Source organism: Microtus ochrogaster, unplaced genomic scaffold, assembly GCF_000317375.1.
Source record: "Microtus ochrogaster isolate Prairie Vole_2 unplaced genomic scaffold, MicOch1.0 UNK109, whole genome shotgun sequence".
NCBI classification, from domain to species: Eukaryota; Metazoa; Chordata; class Mammalia; order Rodentia; family Cricetidae; genus Microtus; species Microtus ochrogaster.
In genome coordinates, this window is record NW_004949207.1 from 439,390 (window position 1) to 451,126 (window position 11,737).

Consider the following 11,737-nt stretch of genomic DNA (forward strand, 5'->3'; position numbering starts at 1 on the left):
AGGTAGGGGCTCTACCACTGAGTCACATCCCAGCCCCCTCACTGGGGGGTTCTAGGCAGGGGCTCTACCACTGAGCCACACCCCAGCCCCTCACTGGGGGATTCTAGGCAGGTGCTCTACCACTGAGTCACACCCCCAACCCCTCACTGGGGGATTCTAGGCAGGTGCTCTACCACTGAGTCACACCCCAGCCCCTCACTGGGGGTTCTAGGCAGGGGCTCTACCACTGAGCCACACCTCAGCCCCTCACTGGGGGATTCTAGGCAGGTGCTCTACCACTGAGTCACATCCCAGCCCCTCACTGGGGAACTCTAGGCAGGGGCTCTACCACTGAGCCACACCCCAGCCCCTCACTGGGGGATTCTAAGATAAATGTTCTACCACTGAGCCACAACCCCAGATTGTTTGGTCATGAGCTACCATACCCAGCTGTCCCCGGGTATCTTAATGCATCTTAAAGGATTTTTTATTAGTATGTGCGTGTGCATGCATGCATGTGTCACATGTGCAAGTCCGAGTGTCCAGGCATGTGTGCCACTGACGGTCAGAGGACAACTTGCAGGAATCTGTTCTCTCCGTCCACCATGTGGGTCCCAAGGAACTCAGGTAGGTTACTAGGTGCCTTGCCCTGCTAAGCTATCTTGCCATCAGTGTTTTGGCTTTTTGAGATGTGGTGTCACAATGTACCCATAAATGACTCTCAATCGATCCTCCTGCCTCAATCCCAGAGAGCTGGGATTCCAGGCATATACTACCATGCCCAGAATTTGATAAATATTTCCCCTCAGGAATGTCCAGTTTTCTCTGGGTTGTGGCTATTTTCTACTTTTTAAAACATTTTTTGGTTTTGTTTTTTTCAAGACAAGTCTTTAATATAACTATCCCATAACTCACTCCGTAGACCAGGCTGGCCTTGAATTAAAGTTATGTGCCACACCCGGACTCTTTAAAGAATTTTTTTTTTTTCAAGACAGGTTTTCTCTGTAGCTTTAGAGCCTGTCCTGGAACTAGTTCGTAGACCAGGCTGGCCTCGAACTCATAGAGATCCGCCTGCCTTTGACTCCCGAGTGCTGGGATTAAAGGAGTGTCACTACCACTGCCCAGTCGTTCTTCAAAAGAATTTTTAAATTTAGCATAAGTTATTTATAAAAAAAAATAATAAATTTCACCAGGTGGTGGTGGGTGCCATTAATCCCAGTACCAGGCAGAGGCAGGAGGAACTCTGCATTCAGGGCCAGCCTGGTTTACAAACCCAAAAAAAAAAAAAAAAAAAAAAAAGGTCCCGAGTTCAGGTCCCAGCAACTACATAGTGGCTTACAACCATCTATAATGAAATCTGGTGCCCTCTTCTGGTATGCAGGCAGAACATTATACATGTTTAAAAAAACAAAACAGGATGTCTCTCTCCCTCTTTTGACATCTCAAACCGTCTTGGTTTTAGTTAATCATACACACAGCAGTACGGATGGAGCAGTTTTCTTATTTTCCAGCTTCTCTTTTTAAAGATTTATTTATTTTATGTATATATGAGTGTTCTAATCTGCATGTATACCTTTACACCAGAAGAGGGCATCAGATCCCACTACAGATGATTGGGAGACACCATGTGGCTGCTGGGAGCTGAACTCAGGACCTCTGGAAGAGCAGTCAGTGCTCTTAACCATTGGGTCTATATGTCTCTCCAGCCCCCCCCCCCCTTTCTTGAGTCCCCTTCCTTTATGTTCTGGGGCTCTCCCTATCTCTGCCTCTCTCAGCACTAGAGAGTGAAGCCAGGGCCTCCCACAGGTTACAAGGAAGCCTTTTCTGCACTTTTTCTTTTGAGACAGGGTCTCACTATGTTGCCTGGGCTAGCCCTGAACTCCCTCTGGTACAGCTAGGATCAACATCTGCACACCAGAATTCCTGACTTCTCTCTCTCTCTCGATCCCACAGAGAATGTCTGTACCTTGTGCAGCAAGGAGCTCAGCCTGTCCTGACCTCTAGCTCCTTCCTACTCCCTGCATACACCCCTTATTCTGGAAGCATCTTAATGTCAGGACACCCCAAGGAAGTGGTCTCAGGCTCAGTGGGTAAAATGCTTGCTGTATAACCAGGAGGACTTGCGTTCACACCCCCCAACATCCACCTAAGGTTAGGCGTGGTGGCAAGCATATCTATAACCCCAGCTCTAGGGTGGAGACCAGTGGTCCCAGGGGCTCACTGGGCAGCCGGTGACCGGTTTACTCAAAGATGCTGCTGTAAAAACAGATGGAGGGCTGGACTTGGCTCAGTGGCTAAGGTGCTTGCTGCCAAGCCTGACTGATGACCTGAGTTCGATCCCTGAGATCCACCTGGTAGGAGAACCTGCTCTACAAAGTTGTTATCTGACCTCTACACAAGCGCTCTAGCACACGCATGCACACGTGTGTAGACAAGATCTACTGAGCTGTAGAAACTAGTGCATGTGGACAGATCTACCTGCTCGATCCGATCATTTTCAACAAGAAGGACGTCAAAACCGCAGGGTTAGGGCTACGGATTTGGCTCAGCGGGTAACACACCCACCAAACAGGCATGAGGTCCCGGGTTCGATTCTCAATATCACATAAGCCAACTGTGGTGGTGCACACTCGTAATCCCAGCACTCAGCAGGCAGCAGCAGGAGGATCTAAAATTCAGGGTCATCCTTGGGATGTAGGGAGTTCAGGGTTAGTCTGGGCTACATGTTTCAAACAGAACTGCAGGGTTAGTGACATACATAACAAGTTTCTTTTTTTTTTCACGTCAATTTGTCATTTTATTATTTTGACACAGGATCTCATGTACCCCAGGCTTGCTCAGAGCTCACAAAGTAGCCAATGACCTTGAATTTCATTTTCATTTGTTTGTTTGGTTTTTTGAGACGGGGCTTATTTGTGTAGTTCTGGCTGTCCTAGAACTAGCTCTGTAAACTAGGCTGGCCTTGAACTCAGAGAGAGCCACCTGTCTCTGCCTATTGAGTGCTGAGACTAAAAGCATATGCCACCACTGCCCAGCTATGACTTGAAATTTCTGGGGCTGGAGATATGGCTCAGTGGTTAAGAGCACTGGCTGCTCTTTCCAGAGGTCCTGAGTTCAATTCCCAGCAACCACATGGTGGCTCACAACCATCTGTAATGAGATCTGGTGCTCTCTTCTGGCATGCGAGCATACATGGAGGCAGAATGTCATAAACGGAATAAATCAATAAATATTTTTTTTTTTAAAGAAATTTCTGGTCCTCCTGCCTCACTCTCCCAAGAACTGGGGTTACAGGCATGAACCAATATGCTCAGTGTCAATTTGTTATTTGAAGTCGGAATTTAACACCAACTGAATCTGGGAGTCAGTGTGAGGAGCAGACCCGGCTGAAACCTGATCTTAAAAATGCCAGCAATACTTTGGAAACGGGGCTGCAGAACAAGGTGTCTCAGACCTGGGTCTCCCCCTTGCTCCTTACCATCTTTTCTTCTCGTATTTTTCCTGGAGGAACTCCTTCACCTTCTGAGGATCCCTGGAATCGGGTATCAGCGATGTCCGAGCATCAAAGAGACCCAGCCAGATCTTGCGGCAAACCTGGAAGGACGGAAATGGTGGAGTGTACGAATGCATTAGTGTGTGAACAGCACCAGTGTGAACGGCACCATTGGTGGACCTCTGGTTAGTGACCTCAGGCCAAGTCTTCCAAGATCAACTATGGGGGGCTCTGCAGGCACTTACAAATCAGACCGCGCTCCTGCCACACAGTTTATACATGAATAGTAAGTAGGTCAGGCCATACATAAAATACAACATATGTAAAGCAAGTGATAGCATATACTAAAACTATGAAGAGAAATCCATCCCAGAAGAAACTGTTGGGGGCTGGTAAGGTAAGTTGATGGCCTGAACTGGATCCCTGGGACCCAGATGGTAAAGGAAGAGAACCTTGTCTTCCCCCTACCACAGATGGACGGACAGACAGATAGACAGACACATGTTCTAAATAGATAAAAGTAAAAGAAATTCAAAGGAAACTACTGGGTTTTCCAACCATCCTGAGGCAAAGTTTTGCTAGCAAGTGGCAGAGCCACAGTCTGCTACCTCCTCCCTCAGTGGCGGCTGCTCACCTCGTTCCCATGAGACTGGAGGAACAAGACTTCAGGCTCAGTGAAGGTTGTCATGGAGATGGACTTGACTCGATGTGGGGGGTTCAGGCCTCTCCTGTAGGGCAGAGATAGAGAGGTGAGCCAGGGCAATGTACGCATTGAGTAAGGAAGGAGAAACAAAACAACAGCACATAAGACAGTCTCAACCCATGCCAGGGCCGGGGTGGGCTCAGTGGTAGAGCCCCTGCCTAGAATCCCCCAGTGAGGGGGCTAGAAGTGTGGTTTATCATTTGAAAATTGGTTGGCTTAGCATACATAAGGCCCTAGGGTCTATCCCTAATATGGGGGTGGGGGAAATATTACACAACATTAAAGTTCTGCCAAAGACCAGCAAGATGGTTTAGTGGGTATAGAAGCTTGTTGCAGTGCTTGATAACCGGAGAACCAGAGACTCACACAATAGAAGGGGAGAAATGATTCCTGCAAATTTGGGTCTGACCTCCATGCGCACTGGGGCACTTGTGTCCCATACACTAAATAAATAAATAAATATAATGAAAAGTTTAAAAATCTCTACCAAAAGCTAATTCCTAATATCAGGGAAAAAACGTAAATGAGAACATTCTGTACACTTTGAATGAGATACCAAGAAGAGAGAGACAGACACATTGTGACCCTGTCAGCGACTCTGGAGAAGGGGCAGAAGAGCCTGTCATCTGGACGTCTCTTCTAGCCTGGTCAGATCCTGTCTGGTGCTCAGCCCGTAGGCCGAGGGGTGACTTCTGGGAGCTGAGATACTCAGCCACATCCCACTTCCTGCTGGTCTTCTTCATCTAAGGCGGCATATCCTGAGGTCCCGTGAACTCCGCCAAGCACAAGATAAGGCAGAAACGGAGTCCTTGACTAGAGCTGACGACGACAACCCGAGACAGGCGAACATCGAGCAGCCGGAATCTGGAAGCCAGCTGCCTTTCTCCCTCAGCAGAAGGATGGGGTTGTGGGTGGAAGAGGACAGCCGCCCTGCCCTGCCCTGCCCCCTTTCGGGAAGCCATATCTGGATAAAGAAACAGCCCAGGCTTTCTTCCTCCAAGATCTTTTAATCAAGCAGGAAAGAGTCAAGTTTGACCACGAAATAGAATGACATGGGCTCACAGCCACGCTTCTGGGCTTGCTGTTAACTCCCTGGAGAGCCAGGTCTACCCACACACACCCTGTGGGATTACAATAGAAAAGAAAGATTTCTTCCTCCTAGTCACTTGGTCTTCTGGTGCAGAGAGGTCCTAAGGGGAAATCAGGGGGCTTGACCTGGTAGGGGCTTCATGCTTCCCTTTCTCAAATTAAATTTATTTACTTATTGCATATTACATGGTGCACACGTGGAGGTCAGAGGACAACTTCCAGGGCTCAGTTCTCTCCTCCCACCATACAGATCCAACTCTGGTCATTAGGCTTGGTGGCAAGTGCCTTTATCCATTGAACCATCTCCTCAGCCTCTCAGGTCCTCCTTGTTTTTTTGTTAAAAATATTTATTTATTATGTATACAATATTCTGTCTGTCTATATGCCTGCAGGCCAGAAGAGGGCACCAGACCTCTTTATAGATGGTTGTGAGCCACCATGTGGTTGCTGGGAATTGAACTCAGGACCTTTGGAAGAGGAGGCAATGCTTTTAACCTCTGAGCCATCTCTCCAGCCCCCTCCTTGTTTTCTACTTTAAATTTTACTCTGGGGTAGATTTATTGCCCTCATCTTAAAGCCAGCCAAGCCAAAACAAATAAATTAGACCAGGAAACAAGAGACCGCAGACACACGTTAAGAGCATCTCTGCTACTGAGGCCTCTTTGGCTTTGACACATTGAGTAGCTTCTGGGACCATAACTCAGGTGGGAGAATGCTTCATGAAGCCCTGCAGAACCCGGGTGTGGTGGCTGAGAACTGCGATTGCAGCTCTGGGGAGGTGGAGGAGACCATCCTTGGCTATACAGCAAGTTCAAGGTCAGCCAGGACTGTGGACCCTATCTCAAAAAAAGTAAATGAATAAAGATAAGGGGCTGGAGAGGTGGCTCAGTAGTTCAGAGCACTGGCCGCCACTCTTGCGGAGGACCTGCTCTGGATTCTCAGCAACCACACGGTGGGTCACAGCCATTTGTAACCCAGGTTCCAGGGGGGTCTAATGACTTCACTGTACCCACAAGGTACACAGACATACACATACAGGCAGGACGCCCACACCTGTCAAATAATAAAACACAAAGGATTTAAGTGAGGATCGGGCATCTGCACGTGCGTGCCCAGCACAAAGGTATCCCTGTCAAGTTTGGAAGAACGGCCGTGAACGTGCCATCACAGGTGACGGTGGAGTGTGGAGAGGGGGAGACGCCAAGCCAAGGAGCGAGCAGTGAGGGGCGGCTGCTCCTGGGTGATGAACTGCTCCTTACAAGGCCGGACACTGCAGACGAGGTCATTTCCAGTCATTCTGCTGCTGGGCCTTTGAGTCAGGGCTCTCCAGATGCCCTTATGAAACAACAGGCAGTATCCAAGAGGGTGACGTCCAAGGAAAGATGAGAGGGGACCAGACAGCAGAGCTGGATCCTGGAGCAAACAATAGCTCTTAGACAGGATCATGTTTCCCAGGCAGTCAGCGCCCACTGAGCATCTGCTCATTCATGGCTTGATTTGGTTTTGAGTCGGTCTGCTTTCCCCCTTCATTATTTTTGAGACAGGGTCTCAAATAGTCCAGGTTGGCCTCGAATTCGCCACATGGTTAAGGATGACCTTGAGCTCCTAATCCCAGGGCCTCCACTTCCCTAGTGCTGGGATTACAAGTGGAAGAGACCACATCCCTTTCTATGCATGCTGGGGTCGAACCCCAGCTTGCTTCATGCATGGTCCATGAACACTCTACCGACTGAGCTCTATCCCAGCCACTCCAGCCTGCTTTAATAAACCCTTCCTACTGTTTGCTCTCCTTAACCTCAGGATTCTCCCTGTTCAGACCCCTAGGGCCTTCTGCATGCTAGCCAGAGTCCACTTTGCCATCCCCCCACAACTAAGTCCCTTTCGTTTGTCTTTTTAGGTGGGTTCTCTTGTAGCCCAGGTTGGTCTCCAATTCGAGATGTAGTCGGAGAATGACCTTGAACTTCTGGCCATCCTTCCTCCACCTCCCAAGCGCTAGGCTTAAAGGTGGGCAAGCGGGGCCGAAGAGATGGCTCAGCAGTTAAGAGCACCGGCTGCTCTTCCAGAGGACCAAAGCTCAGTTTCCAGCACCCACGTGGCGGCTCATAACTGTCTGTAACTCCAGTTACAGGGAACCGACACCTTCACAACAATGTACATAAAAATAAAAAATTAAAGAAAAGAGGTGTGCATGTGCCACCAGGGTGTATTTTATGTGGTGCTGGGGACAGAAGCCAAGCCTTCCTGAATCTCTACAAACCAAGCCACATGGAGTCGAGGTTGGCCCAGAACCTTTGGTCCAACCACCCAGGCCTGCATCACCACACCAGGCCACCACCAAGTCTTTACTTGGCCAAAGTACAAGGCATTATAATGGAGGCTGTGGGGGGAGATACAAAAATTAAAGGACATAGTCTGTGGCCACCAAGTGTATCCAACGACCAAGGAATTCACTGGTATGGCACGGGCCTATAGCCTCGGTTACCTGGGAGGCCAAAGCAGGAGAACTGTAAATTCTAGGACAGCCTTGGCTACACAATTAGTTCAAGGCCAGCGTAGGTAACTTGGTGAGATCCCGCCTTGAAGTAAAAGTCTGAGAGAAGACATTGGGGAGACAGCTTAGCCCATATAGTGCTCGCTGCGTGAGCCTGAGATTCGGAGCTTGATTCCCAGGACCATTTGTAATACATGCTTGTATTGTATTACAAATACATATAATATTGTAATACATGCTTGTATTGTGATACATGCTTGCAACTACGGGACTGGGGAGGCAGGGACAGGAGGATCCCCATGGCTTGCTAGACAGCCATCCTGGGAGAACGGCAAGCCTTAGGTCCCATTGAGGCCCTATTTCAAAAAAACAAGGTGAACAACACCGGAGGACAACACTGGAAGTTGATGGGGGGCCTCCACACAAGAATGTACATGTACAGATGTACTTACACATACACAAATAAACTGTGCATGTGTTCACATGCACACACGCACACAACACACGCGCACACACACACAGACACATGCACACACACACAGGTAGAGTGATGCAGCCCAGTGGCCTAGTGCATAAAGCAAGCCTGGGTTCCACTTCTCACAACCAAAAACCAAACCAACAGAAAACCCCACCGAGGGTGGGGACTCGAGAAGCCTGTACAAGTGTACTTTTCATTGCCATAGATGCCACCCAGACACTGATGGATTAGAGAGAATGCGATTCAGGATGTTAGCAGTGGGGAAGGAAGAGAACCGGCCAGGTCATGGGAACGGTGAAATTTATTATGTTTACATTAGAAAAACAGATTTGAAGCCTATCATAAGAAGGTCACTGACATTTCCTGAAAGGACAACCAGGAACTGTTAGGAGTTGTAAACACAGAGGCGCTTCCTTGTTAGGGGGAAGGGGAGGAGGAGGCAGACCTGAGGCAGGCATCAATCAAAAGTGGCTGACAAAGAACCGCAGACCTTCTGCCTGAGCTTGGACGGGAGGGCTGTCTCCGGAGGGAGGGGAGGCACAGGACAGGATGTTTCTGTAGGACAGTGTGCTGTGTGCTGTGCTGTGTGAGAGCGCAGCTCTGACCTTGATGCCTGGGGACTGGATTATGAATAACCACAGGCAGCCTGGGGGGCAGGGAGAACTCTCCACAAGGAGGCTGCAGCTTGGGAAGAGGCCTTCTCCTTGCAGGGCCTGAGTCAGACTCTGCCTCTCTGAATCATACGGAGGTCACTGCTGGCTGAGAACACAGATGTAGAAACAGGGCCCTCTCCTGCCAGCAGCTGAGAGAGAGGCCTAGGTGTTTAGCATTTGGTTGGGTCTGGTCCAGGGTCATGTGTGTGCCAGGGTCATGTGATGGGCCAGATGTGACTCACTGGCCTGGAATGAAACAGACCCAACCCTCTGGCTCATATCCAGCGTCTCCAACAAAATTCAGGTTCTCCCCCCCACACCCACACCCCCAAATTAGAAGGGGGTACTGCCCTTCCGTGATGGCAAACTCATGCCAGACAAACTCAGAGATTAAATTTACTTGCCCAGCTTGAATAGGGCAATAATTTTCAATTAATTAATTAATTAATTAATGTGTCTGTGGTGTGTGCATGCATGTGTGCACATGGTAGGTCAGAGAAAGCAGCCATCCCCCTGCCTCCACCTCCCACGTCCCTGCTATTACATGTCCATGCCTAGCTTTAAACAAGGGTGCTGGGGGTCTGAACTCGGAGATCTTACCCACGTGGCATCTCTGCAGCCCCAGAGGAAAGCAACAGAGAGCAAAGGGACCAGGATGGCTCCCACCTTAAGCCAGTGTCAACCTCTACTTTCTTCTCCCTCCCTACTTCTTTCTGGAGCATGCAGCCCAGGCTAGACCTTGAACTTCCTCTATTAGCTGAGGATGACACTGGACTCTTGATTCTTCTGCTTCCACCTCCCAATGATGGGATGAGACCTGTGCACCACCATGCCCGACGGATGAGCTACTGGAGACCAACCAGTACCTTCCGCTACGCTGGGCAAACATCCCACCCACAGAGCCACGTCCCCAGCCTCTACTTTCTTTTTAGAGCCAGGCTCCTAATAGCACTCGGAATACCCGAGAGTCCTCTGCCAAGGCAACTTCTTGCATGCCCAGACACCCGAGTCTTCGCGGGCCTCTCCCTGCCTCCCTCTCCTCCCCTTTGATTTTATTAAAGACCCAAGTCTCCCCACCTTCCCACACCTCATCGCCCTCATGCCGGCCTATATTTCTGCTTCGATCTCAATCCACGAGGGCCCCAAACCTGCTGAGGCTGAGATCAGAAGGTTCTGCCAGGTCAACAGTGGAAAAACCCAGTCCCACCCAGCATCTAGTGTCGCCACTCCTCGGTGCCAGATTCAAACTTGGGAATTCCTTTCCTCTGAATGTTTGTGTTCAGACTCAACACCCTGGGTCTGGGTTTCTTTACTGCTAGAAGCGCCAGTCTGCTACTTGTGATCAAGGAGTGGTTAAACCTATTTATCTCTTTTCTAATTAAAAAACCAAAAAAAACAAATAAATAAGCCTTTTTCAGTGATTTCTGTAACTTGTGCGTGCGCCACAGCATGCATGGGGAAGTCAGGTCCTGGGTATTGAATTCAGGTCATCAGGCTCAAGCCGGGGCCTTTGCCCACGGAGCCATCTTCTTTGACACAGGCCAAGAAGTGTCCGCTAAGGGACTCAACAGTCCTGAGGAAGGTCCCTGTCACCCTGCTTCAAGGTCAATTTCACTAATGTAAAAAAATCTCCTCCATCTAAATTCTGCGTCAACCCACTTCACTCCTCCCTGCCCAGCTTCTATAAACAACACTGTATTGTGCAGAGCCAGGAACGCGCCTGCCGCCCCACTGGCTTCCTCTCCACTCTCAAGCCTTGATGCATTTCCCTCCGGTTTCTATCTTCACCTCTGTTTCCTTTTCCCTCCTCCCAAGGGCTGGGATTGCAGGTGTGTGCCACCTCCCCAGCTGCTTTTTTTCCTCTTGTTCTGCTTTTTAAAATAATTACATTTGTTTGTTTATTTATTTATTTATTAGACAGTGAGCACCTTTACGCACTGGCCCGTCTCACGGGCTTCCTTATTTATGTGTGTGTTTATGTGTACTGGGGCACGTGTGCCACAGAGCACCTGTGAAGGCCAGAGGAAGACTTCAGGGAGTCAGTGCTCCCCTTCCATGTGGAGTCTAGGGACTGAACTCAGGTCACCAAGGTTGGTGGCAGGCTCCTGTACCTCAGGAGCGATTTCACTGGCTCTTCTTTTGCTTTTTGAGACAGGGGTCTATGTACCTCAGACTAGATCAGGTCTATGTAGCCCAGGCTAGCCTTGAGTTTTCAACTCATCCTTTCTCAGGGCTAGGATTGCAGACTTATGCCACCATGCCTGGCTTATTTGCACCTTTTTTTAAAAAATTACTTCTTTAGAGGTTTTTCATTGATCTATAACATTAAGATGAATAAATCAGGGACTTTGGGATGGAAAGAGATTATCTCACAAGCTCGAAGACCTGAGTTTGATGTCCAGAACCAAAAGCTAGGCTAGCAGGCACATTAGCACATGCCTTTAATCCCAGTACTCAAGAGGAAGGGGCAGGGAGGGGCAGGTCTGAGTTCAAGACCAGCCTGGTCTACAGAGCGAGTTCCAGGCTAGCCGGGGCTACATAGGGAAACTCTGTCTCAGGGGGAAAAAAGGGCTACGCATGGCTGGTGAGCTCCAGACCAGAGGGAGAATGAGTGTTAGGGCACAACAGGGCTGGGGCCTTTACTCTCAGTACCAGGGAGACAGAGGCAGGGGATCTCTGTGAGCTCCCGGCTAGTCAGAGCCACACAGAGACTGTGTCTCAAAACAAACTAACAAAACTCAAAGAGGAGGAGAATCCCTGAGGAACACCACCAGCATGGAGCCACACTCCACACTTCCCTACAGCATGGAGCCACACCCCCACATGCCCCTACAGCATGGAGCCACACCCC

The 11,737-nt window shown here is 49.4% G+C and overlaps 1 protein-coding gene across 2 annotated transcripts in view; it reads right to left on the bottom strand.

Moving 5' to 3' along the window:
• Nucleotides 1–11,737, bottom strand: part of Agfg2 (ArfGAP with FG repeats 2) — a 39,403-nt gene that overhangs the window by 15,761 nt on the left and 11,905 nt on the right. For both annotated transcript variants that reach the window (XM_013355281.2, XM_026778171.1), the window contains exons 2-3: nucleotides 4,107–4,200; nucleotides 3,458–3,573 (exon numbers count right to left, since the gene is read on the bottom strand). In XM_013355281.2, the coding sequence (XP_013210735.1) occupies nucleotides 3,458–3,573; nucleotides 4,107–4,200 (210 nt within the window). The remainder of the gene's footprint in view (nucleotides 1–3,457; nucleotides 3,574–4,106; nucleotides 4,201–11,737) is intronic.